Genomic DNA, 22,056 nt, shown 5'->3' with positions numbered 1-22,056 from the left:
TGACTCATCCCAAGGTGGGTTGGCTTGGCCCGCCCAGGCCCCAGGGAAGCCAGGGCTACGGAGGTGGGGCTGCCACAAGAGGGTGTGGCAGGGCCAAGGAGGAGCAGTGGGCTCCTTGGAGCCCTCACTTACTCCCAGGACGCCCCGTGCTCCTCTCCCAAGCCAGAGTGAGCTCACACCCCACTCACCGGAGGTGCCCTGCCGGCCTGAGCTGGCTGGGAGGAGTCTGCACGGAGCTTTGGGTGCTTGTAGCCAAACAGTCGACTTGTTCCAACCGACTTCTGAGTTAGAGAAGCCGCCGCCTTATCCTGGGAATGTCTCAGGCTGGCTGCACCAGTCCTAGGATACCAGGCTGGGCCTGGCTTCATCCCATAGGGCAGGCAAGTTTGACCAGGCGTGTTACAGGACCATAGAGGGCCTGGGAGGCCATCTGACCATTTCTGGAGACTTAACAAGAGTGTAAGCACACTGACAGGTGCTTTTCGTCATGAATTCAACCAGCCCTGATTTAGCAAGGTACTGCTCTGCTCTGCTCTGCGTAACTGCGAGGTCAGCCATTCAAACCTAGCAGTCCCTCCATGGCAGAAAGACGAGATGTTCTGCTCCTGTGAAATGTATCCTCTCAGAAACCCAAAGGAGCAGTTGTACTCTGTCCTCTAGGGTCAGAATCAGCTTGGTGGCAGTAGATATGGTCTGGGTGGGCTCTGGGCTCAGAGAATCAGTCTGGGCCCCCAACAAAGCCCCTCAAATTGCAGGAAGCTAAAACCTGAGTTCCAAAGTGACTGAGTATTCGAACATACGGAGAAGGAGAGACAGTCAACTTTGTCAGAGAGACAGGGAGCTACTAGGCAGGTAGAGAGAGTTCCTGATAGATGAAGAGACCATTCACGTGGCCCTTGAACAATAAGCAGAGAGGCCGTGGTGAGCAAAGGAGAAGAGTGAGTACCACAGGCGGCAGCAGATGGAATGTCCCTCTACAGCATCACCTCTGGTCTTGGCCCTTCCAAAGACCCTGATACACTCATTCACCCCTAGGCACTAATGGCTGACAACAGCTGCCAGCTGAAACCCTCCAGAATATTTAAGTTTATTCCATAATTTATATACCATAGAATTCACCCTTTTGAAAGTGCCCAGATCCCTGGTTTGCAGTATGTTTACAAAGTGGCCCAGCCCTCCCCACGATCTGATTCCACACTATTCGCACTGCCCCAGCAAGAAGACGCCGATCAGTTTCGCCCCGTCCTCTAATAGCCACGTCCTGTCTGCTTTCGGAGAAGCCCTGGTGGCACAGTGGTTCTGCATAGGGCTTCGAACGGCCAGGTCAGCAGTTTGAAACCATCAGCCGCTCAGTGGAAGGAAGACTGGGGCTCTCTGCTTCCATAAGGAGCTGCCGTCCCAGAAACTCACAGGGGCAGTGCCACCTGGTTCTCCAGCCGCTCTGGGTCAGTGTGGCCGCAAAGGCTCCTCATGGGCTCGCTGTCTGTCTCAGGATTTGCCTATTCTGGACATTGCAGATCAGTGAAATCGCACCGTGACGTGGCCTTTTGTCAGTTGACTCCCCCACTTAGCATCATGTTTTCAAAGCTCCCCTGTGTTGTAATATCCCTTCTTTTGTTGTTGTTGATCATTTTGTTACAGGCTCATACAGCTCTTATCACAACCCACACATGCATCAAGTGTGTAAAGCGCATTTGTGCATTCATTGCCCTCATCATTCTCAAAACATTTGCTCTCCACTTAAGCCCCTGGCATCAGCTCCTCACCCCTCCCCCCCAATCCTTCTTATGGCTATAGAGTGTCCTGTGGTGTGGCTGTGCATTTTGGTTGATCCATTGATCAGCTTGGATCGTTTGGGTACTATATCCACAGCTGGCCTATAAGGAAAACTGGTTTTTGTGAGCATCGTGTCGACATTTTCTGCATGGACACGTTCTCTGGAACGCAACTTCGAGCCATTTGGAATGCCTACGTTTAACCTTTTGAGGAAGCACCGCACTGTCCCCACAGCTGCGCTACCGCATTACGCCCGCGGCGGCCGGGCTGAGAGTACCGAATTCTCCACGGCTTCACTCACACCCACTAGTGCTGTCGTTGTCGGTGCAGCCACCTTCGTGGACAGGACGTGGTGTGCTGTTGTGGTTTCCATTTACATCTCAAACAACGTCGCAGGGAGTTTTGCGTTTACTAGGAGTCGACTCTTTAATCTATGAAGAAGAGGGTGTAGAGGCCGGTGCATTGTTAGCATCCTCCATGGAGGCCAATCGAGTCATTGGCCTGCTAGCAGAAGGCATCTTTCTTCACAGAATTGGATGTTCATGTGTTTGCTTATTCGTTGAGTATTAATTAAAGCACTCTGTGCCAGACACCCTGGCAGACATTGAGATTCGGGCGAACACGACTGATAGGACTCCTAACTCGATGGAGCTTACATTCTAGCACAGGAACTAACCATTAAACGACACGTACGTGCACAGGATCGGCGAGGGTGTTGAAATCCCTAGACGTGCCTGAAGCTCAAGGAAGGGGTCCGGGAGCCAGTCTCTGTGAGACCGGGCATTCTGGAAATCCTGGATGCTTAGAGGAGCTGGACCAGGACCAGCATCGTTTGAATGGTTAAGACAAGGGTAGGAGACGGAGCAGAAGTGGGGAAGCCCGAATGAAACCTGGGGCGGAGTTGGGTGGACTTTATTGGAGTACAGAGGGTCGTTATGATCAACCCCCAAGGAAGAGGTAAGGGTGGCCTGGTCTAGGACAGGAAGGAGTCCATCAGGGCTCTGCAGAAGGTAGAAATGGCAGCCTTTGGAGAGAGAGGACTGTGAGGGATACCGGAGGAAGAGACCACCCAGATGCCCTCTAGGGGGGTAAGGTACCACCCCAGCACTGAGCTGGGGACAAGTGGAGATGCAGGTGAGGGGGCAGGTGAGTTGGAGCTCAGATTGGCATGTTTGTCATCAGGGGTGGCTGTCATCAGGAGCCCTGGTGGTGTAATGCGTTTAGTGTTGGACTGGTAAGCACAATGTCGGCAGTTCAAACCCACCAGCCACACCCAGGAAGACAGAGGCTTGTCTGCTTCCATACGATTTGCAGTCTCAGAAACTGCAGGGCAGCTCGACTCTGTCCTACAGGGTCGCTGTGAGTCAGAATCGACTCGACAATGGCGATGAATTTTCTTTTGTTGGTTTCTATCAGCCACCCAGGTGGAGGAGCTAGACTTTCCAACTTATTGCCATCAGGTCACCTCTCCTCCAGGCATGTGAGAACACCATCTGTGGTACCAGGACTGTGGGCCGGGGCCTGAGAGCTGGGCTGATAACTCTGCCGCAGTGTGAATGTTCCTTTTCAGGGAGAAACCCTCTTGGCACCGGCTTCCCCACAGCCAGATTTGGGCCACAGTCATGTCAGAAAGCCCTGTCATTTGGAGGGGCACCCCATAAGTACTTCCTTCTCCATTCCCTCAGTGGCTGGCTCCCCATAACCTGCCTTCAGGGGGTCAGCCCGTCCCCCTGGTGGCATGGTTCTCTTAGTCGCAGGCGCAACCCCTGGGCAAGCACCAGCATGTAGGAAGGTCCTGCTGCCCGGCCCCGCTCTGCCCTGTCCACTTTCCCTCGCCCTGAACTGCAGCCACTGGCCTCCTTGGCCATCCGTACACAGTTGGGCCTGGCAGGTCCCAGGACTTAGCCGAGGCCTCTAAGAAGACCCAGGCTGGGGTCTGGGAGTGTGCACCCCACCCCACCCACCCCTCCACCCCCATCTGCTTTTGTCAAGCCTTGAAGCGCTAGCATGCTTTTCTGTGAGGGGCTAGATGATGGTTGAGGAGTCATCCCGGAGTCAGGGAGCCTGTGGCTTTGTCACCATCTGTCACCTGACTGCTCTCTTGCCCCTTCTTGCTTGCCAGTATAGGGGCAGGACAGCCTCTTGGTCCATCCAGTAATGGGTACGGCCCCCTCGGCCATTTCTCTTCTAATGTCCCTTTCCTAGTGCCCTGAGTCTCGCTGACCCCAATTGGGCAGGGACCTCCTCTCCAGCCAACATGTGGGCCCTCGCTGGGTTTGGGTGACGGTGGGCTGCAGGGATGGGGTCCCAAGGTGCCAGCTCTACGGCAGGCACTGTGTGAAGGGAAACGGGCGGCTGGCCCTGCCCGCTGGGCTTTATCAGCAAGCTCCTCAGACATATACAGAGGAGAGCTGTGTATACACTCCCAGTCCCCTGCGCGCCATCTGTCTCCCCACATGTCTAAACACTGAGGGCGCCAAGTGCCTGCCCTCCTCCTCTCACCCCTATTCCTGGGAGGCTCAGACCCCTGGGGAGACAGGGCCAGCCAAGGGGAGTGGGCCCCCTCAGTAAGGGGACCACTGCTGTAATGAGTGGGTCCCCTCCAACCCCAGAATGCTGAGGGGAAGCAGGAGCTTGTTGTGACCACCCAGATAGGGCACAGAGCCCAGGGGGGCTCTGGGACAGATGAACACTGGTATTTGGGGCGAGAAGTTTAACTTGAAACCCGTGTCCCCACTGCCATCCCTGAGGGGAGCAGACCCACCCAGGGTGCAGTCAGTCTGCACTAGTGGCCTTCCGACTTCTCACCGAGCTGCCCACTGTGTTGGCCCCGCCCTGATCCGGTTCTCCCCACAGCAGCCTGACTTCCAAGGCCCAGAGGCTGCGCTCAGAGGCTAATGCTGACTACATGGAGGGCTGCCTGCCTCGGGGCGAGGGGGGGGGGGGTGTAGGGAAGGGGGGGATGGATCATAATGGCCTTAATGGGAGGCTTAGAGCCAGCTCAGCCCTGGAAACAAGGAAGAAGAGAATAGAGGTCAGGGTTCCTCCCTCTCTCTTCCCTCAAGTCTTAGAGAATGCCAATGCCCAACAGGTGCCAGACCCCTTCAGAGCCAGCCCAGGCCCACCCAAAGAGCCCAAGCCAGCAGATCGGAGGGTGTCTGATTTACCACTTACCCCGCTCTGGGCCTCTGGCCCACATCCAGTGTCTGCCTCCATCCACCTGCAGTCGAGGATCAGAGCTGGGCAGCCGGCACCGAGCCTGGCTTCTGCTGTCTTCTCTCCCTCTCTGAGAAAGGGACAACTGCTCTGCCTACGGCGGTCTGCCCCAGCGCGGGGAACAGGGCCTCCCGGGGCTGACCATCACCTCTTGTGATGGCTTCCCGTTTGCCTTGCTGGTGCCTGAGCAGGAGCGGCAGGCCTTCCCTCCGCAGTGCTTGCTGCAGTCTCTGCTGATCTTCAGCCTGCTGGTGTGATGCGCTGGTGGGCTCTGGGGCCTGTGGTGGTCCCCGAGGGTCACTGACTATATGTCTCTCCTACCTCCAGTGACGACCACTCTGTCAACCTGGTCGGGGCATGCCCGGAAGTGCAACGAGACGGCCAAGTCCTATTGTGTCAATGGAGGCGTCTGCTACTACATCGAAGGCATCAATCAGCTCTCCTGCAAGTAAGTGGCCAGCGGGGGCGGGCATGGGGGCCAGAGCCGGGTGGGACAGGCTGGGGCAGAAGTGGAGGGCTCTAGGAAAGGTGGGCAGCAAGCAACTGACAAGGAGTCCCCAAGGGGTGTAGACAGAGGAGATGCCCCACTTCCCAGCCCCTCCTGGCATCTAGGGAGATGTGAGCATTTGGAGACCAGGGGCTTCTCCTGTCCTACTTCCCCAGGCCCCTCCCTACCCCGCCTCCCAATGTCCACCGCCCACCAACCATCCTCTAGGAGAAGAGGGGTGCCGGTCTATGGGAATCGGTTCTCTCTCTCTCTCTCTTTCTCTCTCCCCGCTACACCATCCTCTAATCTCAGAAAATGCCTAACCTTGTTCTTGGTGAACACCTTCCAGGGCATATCTTTTCCGCAGTGAAGTCTGGCAGCATGAGGCAGAGCGCAGGTTCCTGGGTCCTTGGCAGCGAACGGCCCTACTCACAGTCATGAGGGAAGAGGTCTTGCCGCAGGGTCTGGCTGCTCCCCACACCCTGCAGAACCCCAGTGTCAAGCTCTGCTCTCAGTGCTCCCCACACCCTGCAGAAGCTCCGTGTTCTGCTCTGGGTGCTCCCCACACCCTACAGAACCCATGTCCAGCTCTGCTCCGAATGCTCCCCACACCCTACAGAACCCCAGTATCCAACTCTGCTCTAGATGCTCCCCACACCCTGCAGAACCCCAGTGTCCAGCTCTGCTCCGAGTGCTCCCCACACCCTACAGAACCTCAGTGTCCAGCTCTGCTCTAGATGCTCCCCACACCCTGCAGAACCCCAGTGTCCAGCTCTGCTCTGGGTGCTCTCCACATCCTGCAGAACCCCAGTGTCCAGCTCTGTTCTGAGTGCTCCCCACACCCTACAGAACCCGTGTCCAGCTCTGTTCTGAGGGCTCCCCACACCCTACAGAACCCCAGTGTCCAGCTCTGCTCTAGATGCTCCCATACCCTACAGAACCTCAGTGTCCAGCTCTGCTCTAGATGCTCCCCACACCCTACAGAACCCCAGTGTCCAGCTCTGCTCTCAGTGCTCCCCACACCCTACAGAACCCCAGTGTCCAGCTCTGTTCTGAGTGCACCCCACACCCTACAGAACCCCAGTGTCCAGCTCTGCTCTCAGTGCTCCCATACCCTACAGAACCTCAGTGTCCAGCTCTGCTCTCAGTGCTCCCCACACCCTACAGAACCCCAGTGTCCAGCTCTGCTCCGAGTGCTCCCCACACCCTGCAGAACCCCAGTGTCCAGCTCTGCTCTGGGTGCTCTCCACATCCTGCAGAACCCCAGTGTCCAGCTCTGTTCTGAGTGCTCCCCACACCCTACAGAACCCCAGTGTCCAGCTCTGCTCTGGGTGCTCCCCACACCCTACAGAACCCCAGTGTCCAGCTCTGCTCCGAGTGCTCCCCACACCCTACAGAACCCGTGTCCAGCTCTGCTGTGGGTGCTCCCTCCACCCTACAGAACCTCAGTTTCCAGCTCTGCTCTAGATGCTCCCATACCCTACAGAACCTCAGTGTCCAGCTCTGCTGTGGGTGGTCCCTGGCCCCCTGCAGTCCCAGACCTCTCCCTCTGGGTTGAGGGTGCTTCCAAGACACCATCGAGGGCACTGCAGTGAAGGAGGCCCGGTATAGGAGGACAGGGTTGAGGCGAGGCTCCAGTCTGGCCTTCTCTGCCTTCCCAAGGGCCAGGGCCTGCTCTGCAGCCCAGTGGGACACCCCTCAGGATAACTGAGGGGCTCAGAACCACGTCCCCCTGAGAAAAGAGGGAGGCGGGGACCCAGCACTGAGGGAGAGTTGTGCGGTCTTCTAGACATCTGGGCGCAGAGCCCCCTTGAGAGATTCTCTGGCCTATGTGTGAGGCGTGAGGAGAGCTGGGTGAGGACCACGCAGACTCTGGGCCATTCTCAAGCAAGAGTCAGAAAGCCACAACAGCCAAGTGTGGGGCCCTAGCAAGGTGTCAAAGCCGCCCCATTCCCGTGGCATCTGTGCAGATGGACGGAGCTCAAAATGAGGGGATTGGCATCCTCAGGAACAGAGTTAAGGCTGGCAATCTTGGTCTCCTGCCCCGGCGGGCAAGGGCCACTGCCTTTGGCCTCTGGCTGCAGATCTGCAGTTCCCCCCTGGTCACAGTGCTCTCGCTGAGGCCCGGGGAGCACCCCTGGGGTTTTGAAGGCCCCTCCGCTTAACAGTGCCATAGTGCCGGGTTAGGCTGGCCTGAATTCCCAGTACAACAGTGACTCTTGTCCTTAGCTGGCCTGCCTGGTCCGATTCTTCCCCCACCACTCTCCCCACTCCCCCACCCTGAATCTCAGGAGACAGTAACAACAGGTTGTCTGGGGCCACCCTCCTCCATCCCCTCCTTCCCCTCAGAGGCTGCCACATTAGTCGCACTGACCTGGGACCCTGCCAGCCTTCCCCATGAGCTCTGTGCAATAACTAGAGACGCACAGGGTCCCTGGACTACCTCCCAGGGTGAACCTCCTCCCACACCCTTTGCCCTCCCCCTCTCCAGGTCTCTCCTCTGCTCTAGCCCCCGGAAGCAATCAGCATGTTCGCTGAAATCAGCCCCTGGCTCCAGGGCCATGGGGACCCAAGACTTCAGCACTAGAGTTGAATTGAGTGTGGGGGGCAAGTGATATGATCCATGGGTTCCCAGATGCCCCTCAGCAAGGCTTAGCACCTTGGACCGCTACCATCTGAGAGGAACCTGGAGCCTGAACCATTGCCATGATCTCCTGTCCCCCTGCCCACTCCTACCCTTGGTCAGGGCCACTGGGGCTCCTACATAGACCTAGACCTTGGTGCTTATCACCACCTCCTATCTCAGTCCCCTGGGGGTCAGGCCCTGCCGGGCTCCTTCAGCCCTCTTCCCCTCCCCAACTCCTTTTGTGTGCCCTCCGGAGAAGCGGAGCTCCCGGCATGGCCGGACTGGTGACAGTGAGACAAGCAGCCTCCAAGACCGGTGGCAAGAGGGCAGGGGCTCAGGACTGTGCTGGAGAAGGGCAGGGTGGGCGGGGAGGGGGGGGGGTAGGACAGAGCTCAGAGGTCGTCCTGGGGGTGGGCTGGCCGGGAGGGAAGTGGGGCAGGCCAATTTGGGGACCCTGATGGCACCTGAAAGGAATTTACAAAAAGAAAAAAGAAAGAAAGCCCTTAGGAGCCGGAATTCACGTCTTACCATTTGTGCTGTTTGTTTACTTTTTATTTTGGTTTTTTGGTTGGTTTTTTTGGTTTTTTTCTTTGCATTTCCGCTTAGCTTGGATAATGAAACTAGACCGGCCAGTTTCATTCCCGTTTCTCTCCCGGTCCGTTTTCCTGCCTGGGTTTCTTGCCCTCAATGTGGTGTATTGGTTCAGAGCCCCCGCAGGGAGCGTTGGGAAGCAGGCCCGCCCAGCCCCTCCCTGCCTTGCCCGTATTTCTGGAAACACAGGCAAAACCAACAATGTCACTGATACTGCATTTTGTTTTTGGTTTTGGTTTTTTCTGTTGTTGTTATTTAAAAAGAAAGAAAGGAAAGGAAACTCGGGGGGATTTGAACATGGGGATCCAAATCCAGGTGACTGTCTCCTGTCTGGGCCAGACAGGGGCCTCGGCCCCTCCTCTTGCTGCTTTCTCCTCTTCTCTCCGTGTTATGTCGAGCACGGTTGGTGCGTGACTCTTGGGGACTGGTTCAGGGGATGATGACAGAACAAGACTCTCTTTCCAGCCCTGTGCACATACCAGTGGCATGCTTCCCTCTCCCATCGGCTCATCTTCCTCACCCCATATCTCCCTGCACCCTGTGTCCAGGTGACCCACCCCCTATCCCACCCCCATCTGCCTGTCCGTCCTCACCACACATCTTCACCCTCACCTCATGAGGCAAGAGGCACCCTTCCCCCTTCACCCCCATCAGTGCCCGGGGGCACACGCTCATCCTTCATCTTCTCCCTCCCCCGGGCAGGGCAGCACACATGGCATTATCCCCAGGCTACCCCGGAGGTGGGGTGGGGCACTGGAGAGGAGGCAGTCCTGGCCTCTCTGTCCTCACAGATGCCGCCTGCCCCTCCCACCCTGCTCTTCTCCAGCCCTGGAAGCAGACCTGCCCCTAGTCCCAGCGAGGACCAGGCGGGAAGGGCTGGGGAGGCCGTTACCTGCTGCTCCTTCTAATCTGTCCTCTGCGCCCCTAAACCTCAGAGGTTAGACACCTGTTTGAGTGGGAACCCACCAGCCACCCAATCACACTTTCAGGTGCCCATCCTGGTGGATAGACCAATCTCTCCCCTGTACCCTTTGGCCCTGCTTTGGGGGGCACTTCAGGTAGGCTACAGAACCAACCCCCCTGAATCTTCTCAAGGGAAGTCCCCACCTTCTAGATGTGCTCCTCCTCAACCAGCAGAGATAAGGAGAGAGGCAGCAGGGTCCAGGCGGGCCCCAGAAGGAGCCAGTGCCCCATGGAGCTGCCTGCACGTCAGTCCTCCCCCACACAAGGTGCCTCCTCTCTGGTTCAGTGAATGCGGAAGCTGCTGTCCCAGGGCAGGAAGGTTCAACTCATACTTTTGTACAACTCCAGGGGGTGCCTTTCGACTCATGAACCAAGTGGGAACGGCACTACCTGCAGCTGTGTGACACTGGCCGAGAAAGCCACGAGGAGGCAGTTGGGGAGTCCAGGCTGAGTGTGGCATCAGAGATCAGGTGGCTTTAGCTGTCATTGGTCTCCCTTGTCCCCTCCTGCCTTCCACCCGCTCCCGTTCTCTCTGGTACACACACACACACACACACACACACACACACACACACACAAATTGCCCCTTCCTCCCAGAGCCGAGCTAACCTCAGACATTGGACACAGTCGAATGCACCATTCTGGTTCTGTTGTAGATTCTAGGAGTCACTTTTCTCCTTTGTCCCCAAAGGTGCTTCTGCTTGAAAAAATTACTTCTCCCTTTTAGTCCCCATCTCAAGTGGACATCAATTTCTGGGAGCGGAGGAAGAAGAGCTGAGCCTGGCTGGAGATGGCTGTCGAGCCTTGGTTACGACCTCTATTTTCCTGGGCTAGGATGATTAGGGACCAGGCCTGGGGACCAGAGAGGAACCAAAGGCCTAGAGGTAGCCTCTCTGCCAGCGACATGCCCACCAAGATGGCCGTGCATCAACCTCATTGGCAGCCCCAAGCACACTGCCCAGCCCTCCACCACTGCCATTGGCCAGACACTCCCACCACTCTACCAATCAGCTTCCTGCTCCCCTTAAGGGAGATTTCACTGAGGCCCAGAGAAACTCCAGCTGCCTGTTCCCCCACCACACCCATTCGCCACTACTCCCGGTGACCTTCAGGGGCCACAGGGGGTTTGTATCGATCACAGACAAAGGGCCACTACTCACTCTAAGTCCAGGGGACTTGTTGATGGCCAGTGGAGCCTAGAGTGTCAAGTCGTCAAACACATTCAGCTTTTGAGCGAGTTGAGATGGATCAGTATTGAACTGTGGCCTCCGGTTGAGGGGACACTGGTAAGGCCCCGAGGAGGTGACCTGCCTTCCTAAGGAGGAATAGCCAGAGGTGACATAGACCCATCTGTGAGTGGGAGCTTGTTGGGGTTGGCGCAGGCCACCGAGGTCTGTTTCTCCTTAGGTAGCTAGTGTTGCTGGGGTTTAGAAGGAAGGACAGGACCGGCCATGGCTCCCGAAGCCTAGGAGACTGAGGAGTGACAGCCACATAGAAGGAGGTACACACCTTTGGGGTGAGGACAAGACAAAAAGGTGGAAGTGGGTGGTGCATATAGAGAAGGCAAGCTAGGAGACTGATACCCAGGCCAGAGCAAGGCCATGATGGAGGAGCAAGTCATGGGGGGAAAAGGAGGGGAGGCCCCTTCACTGCGCCCCAATGTCCCCAGTGAGCCTCTTATAGCTTCCCTGTGGTTCTTGCCACCTGAGGCCAGATACTATGCACCTACCATGCACCTGGAAGGCCAGCTTTGGGATGCTGGCCATTCTGGGTCTTCTCCAACTTACCTTTCTCCCCAGGAAGCTTTTCCCATGCCTATTGCTCCAGGGCTCCTCAAAAAGCGATGTCCATGGTCAAGGAAATGTGAGGAATCCTGGAAAGTTTTGCTCTTCCCTTCTGCAAACTTCTGCACAGCCTTTCATGTGTTGGTGTGGTCTGCAGTGACAGCAGGCACCCCGGGAGTGGCTCCCTAACTTATCTGGTCACTGAACCCTCTTTGAGAGACTAGAAAAGAACATTTCCCAAGGTCCCTCTTGTCACGGGCAGTCTGGGAACAGCCATCTGGCATTCTCCTGGGAGTTTTCTGGGGGCTGTTTGCGGAGGGCCCTGGAGAGAATCACCGTGCAGGGACTGAAGGAGGGGCTTCCAGTCCCTTGCAGTGTCCTGTCAGCAGATTGCCTGGCACCAAGGGGCTACAGTGCTGGCTTCCTGGGGCCCCAGGCAGGTAAGAAGGAAGGATTCAGGGGTCATCAGGACAATGAGTCAGTAACTCCCCATCTTCCCCCACTCCCTCTCCCCCCCAATCATCCCCCTCCTGGTCCCTCCCCCACCCTCCCCGCCACCCACGGAGCCACACTGATTAGAGAGTTGGTTTTTTTTTTAAGCAGATTTCCGAGCCCTCCACCCAGCCCTGACTTCAGCCCCTTCAGCTACGAGTGTGACCCCAAGTGCCTGACTTGATTTTTCTCATTCATCACTGTGCACTTTGATTTCTAACCTTAGCCTCGCGGATGATGCCAGTTTGTTCTGTGATTTTTCCCCTTTTCCTTCTCCAGATGTCCAAACGGATTCTTCGGACAGAGATGTTTGGAGAAACTGCCTTTGCGATTGTACATGCCAGATCCTAAGCAAAGTATGTTTGAAGATTACAAACACAAGTCCCTGCTCCTTAGAAAGCTCCTGGGTGCAGCGCCCCTCCCCTCCCCCCACCCCTCTCGTGTAGGGCGTAGGGCCAGGGGTGTTGGTTGTTTTGATCTTTGGCTGTTTTGTTTTTCGTTTCTCTTTTTTCTCTTTCGTATTTTGGTTTGTTAGTTCTCTTTTGTTTCGTTTTGTTTGCTTTGTTTTTCATTTTTGGCCTAACCCTTGGGTTTAACGTTCAGGGCCGCAGGTAAGGGGCAGAGTGGCAAGGCCAGTGCAAATGGTACCGGTGGCAAGAAGCCCAGCTGGCACTGGCAGGAGCCGGTGCCGGGGTGTTGCGATGCCTGTGTCTTGCTATCCTGGCTCTCTCTTTCTGGTTTTCTTTCTTTTGGTAGGTGTCCTGTGGGCTACACCGGGGACAGGTGTCAGCAGTTCGCAATGGTCAACTTCTCCAGTATGTCTCTTTCTTCTTTCTTCTTTTCCCTGGTGACTGACTAGCTCCCCCTGTGGGAGGGGAGGGACCTTACTTAGTGAGACTAGAAGGGGCTATCGGGAGTGTCCTGGCCTTCTCTTGGCCCCTAGTGCACAGAGAAGACCTGCCACCGCCACCCCGGCCACCACCCGCCCTCCCACCCCTGCTCCACATGGGCACAGGAGCGCAGGATTCTTCCTGCCCGCAGCCAGCCATACTTGGGCCTTCCGCTGCCTCTGGGGACAGTTCATCTGGCCAGAATGCAAGGAGCATTTGCAGAGCCCACCCCAGCCCAGGCTGCCGCTGGGGGCCAGCAGTGAGTGTGTGCATGAGTGCTGGTGTGTCTGAGCTCCAGAACAGACAGTCCTTAGAACACCAGCCTTCTGGCTTGACCAGAGTTTGGTTTGGGGGCTGAGGGGAAGCTGAGGAGAGCAGGACCCAGGATTATGATTTTCAGGGTTTCCAAAGCCTGGAGACATGTGTGGGGCTACAGATGTGGTTGCAGAAGCTACATGACAGAAGGACTGAGGACTTAAGAGGTCTAGTCTCCACAACCTCTCTGGTTTGAAGCCACCAAGGACGGCATTCCCTTCCCTTTTTCTTTGTTTTTTTTTTTCCTGTGGAGGTTGGGACTTTCTAGTTTTGGCAGTTGAATGAAAAAAAAGTGTGAGCCCCCATGGCCCAAGGCTGCAGCCCTAACTGCAGTGTTTCTTTTATTTGCGGCCCTGGAGAAGTTCCTTTAAGTACCACCAGGTGGAGATAGAGCAGAGCAAAAAGCTACAGGCCAGCCCTGAACTCTCTTTGGGGCTCCAGTGGACTGGTGACTTACTTGTCGGGCCCATTCTCATCACCCTGTCCCATCCTGTCTGTCCCACCCTGGCCCCTTCCTCTCTGGAAGGACAGTTAGGTCCCAGGATAAATTAGGAACTGAGGGTGATGGTGCCTGCCTGGGTATTAGGAAGATTTTTTTCGGGAGCTATTTAGGTTGCCCTGGGGTGTGTGGGGAGGAGGGGGCAGTTTAGGCCTCAATCTTCTTCATACAACAGCACAAAGGCCCAGGCATTGCCCTTCTGCACAAAGCCTACAGCCCAAGACTTGGAGGAGAAAGAAGAGGCCCCCAGTGGGAGGGAGGGCTGGTGAGCCCAGATGCCGGTTGTGGGAGGCAACATGTCTGGTCTGAGGCCAATGAGCACAGCCAGGCCCAGGGAGGGAGGCTGTGCGGGGTAAGGGCAGAGCCTGCGGGTGGGCATGTGGACCAGCCGAATTCTCCTGGGCCCATGCTCCAGGGAGAATCATAGTCAGACACAGCCGTGTGGGGAGGACTGAGGGTCAGGAGGGGCCTGGGGGGCGGGGGGAGCGTAGCAGAAAGCAGGGCCCAAGAGGGGCATAGTGGGCAGTGTCTGCTCCTTTCACCCTCGGGTCCAGCACCTCCCTGCCTTATGGGACTGTTCCGGACAGGGTGTCCCAGCCCCTCTGGAATTCAGCCACTGTCCAAGGCTTCTCTGGCAGCTGGACTGTGTCAGCTTTCAGCTCCAATCTAGTGGGAGGGTCCATGGGGCCACAGGTCACCAGAACCGAGCCTGGAACTGCAGTGCCCAGCCTTGCTGCCTCACACCATCACTCTTCTGACCGTTCCTCTCTGGAAGCACGTGTCTCCGGTCACTGCTGAAAATGCCCCGTCAGTCACATGGTGGCTTAGTGCTCAGATAGAGCTGCATGCCAAGGTAGCCACCGGACGAACTAGTTCTGGGCCCTCACTGAACCTCTGGCATGGGTGTTCTTATCTGTAGAACGGAGAAAGTGATGGGGTAGGCCCCATGGCTCCCTGGGAGGACAGCATGCAGTGACGTATGTAGGAAGGGCTAAGCAGAGAGCCTGCACCAGTGGTTGGAGGACTGTGTCATGCCCCTCCCAAGCCCACCTGGGATGGTGGGGGGGGGGGCTGGAGAGGCAGTGCCTGGAGGGTCAGTGTCAGTCCCCCAGAGCCTGATTGCCATACCCTGAGGAAAGCGGTTGAGCAGGTTATCCTTGGGAGAGCCCGGAAAAGCAAAGCCTGGACTGCAATAGCACTTTGAACTTCCGCTGACAGCCCTCCACGCCAGCACAGATGCACAACATGCATGCACGCACACAGTCAAGGATGGGCCCTGAGACCCACAGCACCCTTGTCCAGCATCCCATGACTATGTGACATGCAGCCTGTCCAGGAGAAGCGTGCATACTGGCTGGTAAGCCAGGCCTGGGGAGGCCAGCATCCGGGCTGCCCTGGTTACTGCTGAAGTGCACATTATGGCCCAGTGAGACTGCCTAAGATGCCCCTGGTGCCAGCCCCGTGTGAGTTGGGTGGCAGCCAGTGAACATGATGTGTGAGAGTGCCAGGGCCTCACAGAAGGCAGGGAGGCGAAGCGGGCCTGCTGTCCTGGTGGCTGGCCCAGCCTGCCCCGGACAGCACTGGCTGTTGCCTCAAAGGGAAGGCCAGCCGGGACCTCCAGAAGCTGTGGCTCCTGCCACCCCTTGGTGACCATAGTGGGATGGGGCAGAAGGAGACTCTGAAAGGCTTTGGGGAGCCCTGCTCCATTTTACTTCAGTGGCGCAGTCAAACCGGCCCAGAGAATCAGCAGGTGGGTACAGCAGGGCTCCGATTGAGAGCCTGTCTACCTGGCCGCCAGTCCTCCTGCACCCTGATTTGCTCTGTGACCTTAGGAGTGTGCCCTAGTCCCCCCAGGCCCAGCTGTCTCAGCTAACATGACAGCTTTGTCCAAAACGAGGTCCAGACCAGCTCTCTGGACCACAGTGAGAAGTGCCATGATCGGCCAAGCTGCTCCCTCTCGGGCAGCAGGACTGAGCATTCCAACAGCGGGAACCCTGTCTCCGGGATGAACCGCAGCCCTCAGTGAGCTGCTTCCCCCACCCCCCGGAGTGTACACGGCTGGCAGTGCCTGCTCGGCACCCGGGCAGGCCCCAGGGCGCCCTGGGAGAGGGGCAGACCCAGCTGTGTTTGTGGTGGCTTGCTTCCTTCTCTGAGCTCCAAGACAGAAAAGAAAAGCCAGACGTTCAAGAGAAGTGTCCCGCCTCAGCTTGACCAGGAGAGCCAGTGTGGTCTCTTCTGGAGTTGACGGGTCACTCAGAGCCACCTTGGTCCCTGGCTCAGAGCCACCCCATTCTGCTGCCCTCTCGCACATGGAGACATCTCTGGGACCCCCTGCAGAAGCAGTAGAGACACGCCGGGGTGGAAAATTCCCCAGGGCTGCCAGCTGGCTTGTCCCGTCTTCTGCTTCCTCAGCAGGTGGCTGAACACATCAGAATGCAGGTTCCCCCTCAACCCCCCCTCCCGTCCCCTTGGATCTAGCTAGGAGCCTTAGTAGCAGAGTGGGCTATGTGTCGGTGACCTACCGCAGATCAGCTGTTCAAGCCCACCAGTCACCCCACGGGAGAAAGCTGAGGCTCTCTGCTCCCCGGGAGAAATGCACAGCCTCAGATACCAACAGCTGCAGTTCTACTCTGCCCGATGGGGTTGCTATGAGTCAGAACTGACTCGATGGCAGTGAGTTGGGATTTTTCTTCTTCTCTAGCTGGAGCGTGTTGTGCATATGGGGAGGCCATAGAGTGGGCCTCCGTGACGGGCAGAGCCCAAGCTTAGCTCTGTACGCCCACTCACCTCTTCCTCTGACTCAGGGCAGGCCCTGGGGCAGCCGGAGGAGCACTAGGATTGCCCAGAGCCGCGCCTCTAACAGGCTGTTGCATTCCCACGTTGGCATCTCTGGGCTCCTGCCCCCGGGGCCGCGATGCCATGCATTTGGATCATGCAGCAGCGAGGGCTGGTGTGCACGCCTCTCGGGGATCGCACGGCCAGGCCGGATCCCCATTTACCAGGAGGGACTGGGCGTTGCTGGGGCACACAGCAGGGCAGCGGCAGAGCTGCTACCTGGACCTCAGTGACCTGGGCATCTACCTCTCAGGGCCCTGAAGTCACACATTTTCAACATGGCTCCACTTCTGGGGGTGGGACTCGTCCCCCGTCTGAGAAACATGGGTGTTCTAAGTGGCAGTTTTGCTTGCTTTGCCAAAGTAGTGAGATCTGGCACGGATGCAGTGATCTGGCCTCTGGAGGCTTCCAGGAGGTTGTGGGTGTTGGTGGATAGACCTGAGTCCCGCCTGTCCCTCCGTAGTGGGCTCCCCTCCCCCCGCCCCCGGAGCTCTGGCATTACCAGGGTCGAGCAGGTCAGCTAGGCTTGTGGGGCAGGGCAGGGCAGGGATCTGGGCCGGCCCTCATGCCCATACCCTCCTTTTGGACATCAAACGTTTGGTGAAGACAGGACGCCCCAGCGAGGATCCCGGGGGCAGAGACAGGCTAGTGGGGCTGAGCGTGAGCGGGCACGTCATCTCCACATGGGACTTGTGCAGGTCCTGGCACTGGAGCTGGAGGGGGGCGGGTTGGGGACTCCCTGGACCCTCACTCCCACTGCTCTTTCCTCCCTGGGGACATTTGCCAACTGACTCTTGCTCCTCTGCCTCCCCAGGTACTGACTGGCACAGCTCATCTCTAAAGACCTGCCCTGCCAGCTGACTCTAACATCTCCTCTCTCCGCCCACTCAGGGGCTCTGGGGGACGGGATCCCAGGGAAGGAGCTCGGGGGGGTCTGGGAGGGGACACCACTAACCTGCTTTCACCTCATAGGCTGGCTGCCGGTATCTGAAGAGTCCTGATCAACGTGTCTTTCTCTCTCTCTCTCTCTCTCTCTCTCTCTCTCTCTCTCTCTCTCTCTCTCTCTCTCTCTCTCTCTCTCTCTCTCCCTCCCTCCCTCCCTCCCTCCCTCTACCCTCCCATCTCTGACCTCCTCTCTTCTGCACTGCCAGAGCACCTGGGATTTGAATTAAAGGGTACGGAACTCTATGTGTCCCTCCGAGCCATCCCCAAAGCCCCTCTCCCCAGCCCCCAGCACCGCGTCTTCCGGCCCCCATACACCTGTAAAGAGATGATTCCAAAACCTCTCCTGGCCCAGTCAAGATGCCCTCTTGTAAACTAGGTTGATTTGAGGGGAGATAGGACAAGATATGACAAAATAATAATCTATAAATTATCAAGGGCTCATGAGGGAGGAGGGAGCGGGGAGGGAGGAGAAAAAAAGAGAGGACCTGATGCAATGGGCTTAAGTGGAGAGCAAATGTTTTGAAAATGATTAGGGCAAAGAATGTACAGATGTGCTTTATACAATTGATGTATGTATATGTATGGACTGTGATAAGAGTTGTATGAGCCCCTAATAAAATGTAAAAAAAAAAAAAGCAGCTCAGGAACAGCACCTACTTAGGGGTACAGAACTGTGCCCCCAGGGGGGCAGTGGTGCCCCTACCATGGGTCCCCAAGGAGAAGGACCTCCTCCTGAGCTGCATGCAGCCCAGACAAGAGCCAACACAGTGGAATGGCCTGGAAGCCCCAGAAGCCTGGGCCGGAGAGTTGTCGGGAGGCATCCCTTTCTGTGTGACTCCAGCCCTCTTTCTGTGCACCATCTCCATTCCCATTGCTTTTCATCCTGCACCAGACTGGCAGCCGATGACTCCCCAGCTGTCTGCCCACCCCAGCTCCCACCCCCGCCCTGGGTCTGCCAAGCCTTGCCATCTGCCTGAGGCTGTCACTCACTCTGTCCATGGCCAGTCCTCACAAGGGCACTCCAGTGTATGAACAGCGAAGGGCGGGGCTGGCCCCAAGTAGCTGCCCCTCCACCCACCGCATCCCACCATCCGACTCAGAGCTGGCCCTCAGGCCCTCTCCCCCTCTGGTCCCTGGAAGATTCCCAGGTTGGAAGAGATTTTGAAGGGTCAGTGCTGGGGGCCTCTGCCCTGGGCTCAAGTATCCAGACATATTGCAAGAGAGTGCAGGGGCTCCGAAGGGGAGATTGGGGGGTGCAGTAAAGTTCCCCCATCACCCTCATTCACTCACCACCAGCCCCTAAGAACTGTGCCCAGTGAGAGAGCTAGAGGCCGAGGCCACACGGCATAGGGCAGTGCATCGCTGATTGCTGCCTCTGCTGGCTGATGAGGTGGGGAGACAGGCTGCCTGGTGTCTAGTTGGGGCGGAACACAAGGGTGAGTGTGTGGTGGTGTGGTTCTCTGTGGTGGGGTGTGCAGGAGGGGGCGTGTGGAGGGACGTGGCGAAGCACCTTGGTGCCATTGGAAGTGGGCGTGTGTAGAGGTGAGATAATAATTGAACGCCAGGATTCACCAGACTCCGGGGACACAGCTCCCCAAGGCCCAGCAGTCATGGGGCCAAGAGTGTCTGTGGGGATAAGACAGGCAGCAAACCCACAGGAAAGCTCTGCGGTGCTTTAGACAAAATAAGATGGGCTTCCCAGGAGTGCCGGGCTGGAGAGCTCCATTGGCCAAATATTCATGGAAGCCTCTTCCAATGAGGTGACACTGGAGCCATGCCCTAGGAAAAGCAGCCGTGCTGCCCTTGGCTGGGGAAAGTGTTTGTAGCAAGGACACGCGCAGCCCAGGGCTCACGTGGTTGCCGCAGGCGCCCTGGTGCTGTGGGTGGGAAAGCTGCAATGAACCCAGGTGCAGCAGATATTGGCTACAACCGAAGTCCAGGGGGCCAGGTCAGCTGGAGCCTCGGGGGCTGGATTAGGCTTGGTTTTGATTCCAGTTGCCATGGGAAGCCACTGGTGCGCAAGAGCCAGGGGGTGTGATGGCCTGCTTTGTGGGGCTGAGTGGCCTTGTGTGGGGTAGAGACGATATGGCGGGTGAGGTGAGGGGCAGAAATGGAAGCCAGTGGGAGGCATCATCTTGGACGCTGGCAGCGACGAGAAAGGTACGAGGTGGTCAGGTTCAGGATCGGTTGGGAAGGCAGAGCCAAGTGGACATGCTGGTGGGAAGAAAGGGTGTGGTGGAGAATGGGCCCACAGTTTGGCCCTGCGCAGCAGGACAGGTGGTCCTCCCATCGTGAGGCGAGGGGGTGGAGTCAGGGGGTCTGTTTGACCCTAGATCCTTGAATGTATGAGTCAGGAACTTTGAGAGAAGCCAGTCGAGGCAGGAGCTCCGAGAGGACTTCAGAAAGCCCATGGAAGCAGTCCATGATCTTTCCACTCCGTGTTTTCAAGAACTTCTGGGCATCCCTCATACAGATCTGAGCGTCCAGACCACCAAGCTCACTGCCATCGAGCGAATGCTGACTCATCGCGACCCTGTAGGTCGGGTGGGACACTGACCTCTAACTCCTCAGGGCAGGAGGCCAGAGTGAGGGGCCAAGGAGCCCCAGGCCCTGGTATCTCCACACAGGTAGAAGGGGGGGCGGGGTCCTGGGTGGCATAAACCGTTAATGCCCTCCGCTGTTAACCGCAAGGTTGGAGGTTGGATTCTACCCAGAGGTGTCTAAGACGAAAGGACTGGACATGTCACCTTCCCAAAAATAGCACCCTTGGAAGCCCCACGGAGCACAGTTCTACCCCACGCCACGAAGCAGGGTCGGCAACTGGCTAGAGGAGGCGGAAGCAGTGACAATTTAAAAAAAGGATCAGCCAATGAAGTTGTAGGCCGTCCGCAGGAAGGAGGCACCCAGAAGGCAGGGGGGGGGGGGCTGTCAGAAGGAGGGGGCCGGCTGAGAGAGGGGCTCTGACCACAGGACTTGCCACACCAAGGCCATTTCTGGTGACCATGCCCACGGTGGTCTCCGAGGATTGATGGGGACAGCTGTCTAGAGAGGACTGCAGTGCAACTGGGAACGGGGACCTGCAGGGAGGCGTTTGCTTCAGCCGTCACGCTATTGTGTCTGCGTGCCTGTTACCAGAGCGGGTAGTTTGTTCTGGGTGCACACGTGTGTGTGCTCCTCCGGCCATGGTCACGAGCATATCTCTGTGAAGGGGTCTGACTGTGTGTCAGGAGGCTCCGTGCCCCTTTGCCACAGCAGGTTAGGGACACGCAGCATTGTCTCTACTTCTCCCTGAGCCGGGGGAAGGGACAGGCAGTGGGGGTGCGGTGGGGAGGGAGTCTGGGCTGTAGGCCTAGACTGTGGCTGGTACTCTCACCTTCTCCTTTCTCTCTCCCGCTTCCTCTGTGCTGGAAGAGTGGGTATTGCCCGCCAAAGAACAGGGGATGGAGACAGACTTACGGTATTGGGGACTTTGAGGCCCTGCCTAGCTCCGCTCCACAGACAGGCCAGGGCTGCCCAGCAAGTCCGTGGGTTGTGCTATCTCGCTGGCTGCTGGTGAGGAGGGTGTGGCCAGGCAGGGCTCTGGACAGGAGAAAGCAAAGCACTTTCTCCCTGCCCCTCCCCCAGGGGCCGGGTCTGCACGTCTCTGTCCTGGCCTCTGCACCTGAGTCCTGCCAGCAGCCCAGGAAAAGCCTCTCTCCACCTGAGCCAGGTGTCAGAGCCAGGCCTTTGCCCAGGGTTTACATATTAACTGCCCTTAGGAACCACCACCACCCCCACCCTGCCCACCAAAGATCTCTGCAGCCACCGAGCTTTAGTGGAGTAGGACAGGGTTGCCTGGCTGCCCGCACCCCTGCCCTGTGGCCTTCCCGGCTTCTTCTCATCCTACCGCTCCATCACATCACTCACGTGTTCCGGCAAGGGTGTGGGCTTGGGCAGGGGCATCTAGGGTCACTGTGTGTGACCAGATCCTTGGGAGGGTGAGGGTCAAGGAAGGTGGGGGAGTAGAAGGCCATCAGGGAGGGGTCTGAGCTGAGGTGGCTGGCCCTTGTGTGTGTGTGTGGGGGGGGGGTAGACTCTACAGCACAGCCCCTGGAGTGGGCCTCCTGTGCTGTCCCTCACACCCACCCCACCTCTGCAGAAGCTGAGGAGCTGTACCAGAAGCGGGTCCTGACCATCACTGGCATCTGCGTGGCTCTGCTGGTTGTGGGCATCGTCTGCGTTGTAGCCTACTGCAAGACCAAGTGAGTGCAAACACACAGAGCAAGCCAACTGTGCCAGACCCCAGCCCCACACAGCCTCCTAAGCCTGGGTCACAGGGCTGGGCCAAGAGGCTGGCAGACAGGGGAGGGCTTGAGAGGGGCAGGATGAGGAAGGGAAATGGTCATCCACTCAGGCTTTGGACAAAGGCAGGCAGGGGTTCAAATCCAGCTCTGCCATCGTGCGCACTTGGCGGACCTCTCTGCACGTCAGGGGCTTTGTATACAACCGGACGAGCCTGGCGTGCCCCTCACGGGGTATTGTGAGGGTCTGAGCGGGAGTGTGCCACTCGGGCACCAAGGCAGGGGAGGGGTGTGGAGAGGAAGGCCCACGCCTAGGGAAGAAAGGAGACCTGGAGGCACAGCCTAAGCTCCCCAGGA

The 22,056-nt window shown here is 57.6% G+C and overlaps 1 protein-coding gene across 5 annotated transcripts in view; it reads left to right on the top strand.

Annotated features, from left to right (window-relative positions):
* Positions 1-22,056, top strand: part of NRG2 (neuregulin 2) — a 231,563-nt gene that overhangs the window by 202,682 nt on the left and 6,825 nt on the right. The window contains exons 4-7 of one of the 5 annotated variants that reach the window (XM_075543134.1): positions 5,320-5,440; positions 12,692-12,750; positions 17,626-17,649; positions 21,558-21,660. In XM_075543134.1, the coding sequence (XP_075399249.1) occupies positions 5,320-5,440; positions 12,692-12,750; positions 17,626-17,649; positions 21,558-21,660 (307 nt within the window). Of the gene's footprint in view, positions 1-5,319; positions 5,441-12,214; positions 12,292-12,691; positions 12,751-17,625; positions 17,650-21,557; positions 21,661-22,056 lie in introns of all 5 variants that reach the window. The other 4 variants (XM_075543133.1, XM_075543136.1, XM_075543135.1 and 1 more) reach the window with 4 other exon arrangements.

Source organism: Tenrec ecaudatus, chromosome 2 (assembly GCF_050624435.1).
Source record: "Tenrec ecaudatus isolate mTenEca1 chromosome 2, mTenEca1.hap1, whole genome shotgun sequence".
Lineage (NCBI taxonomy): Eukaryota > Metazoa > Chordata > Mammalia > Afrosoricida > Tenrecidae > Tenrec > Tenrec ecaudatus.
This window is presented reverse-complemented; position numbering and strand designations above follow the sequence as displayed.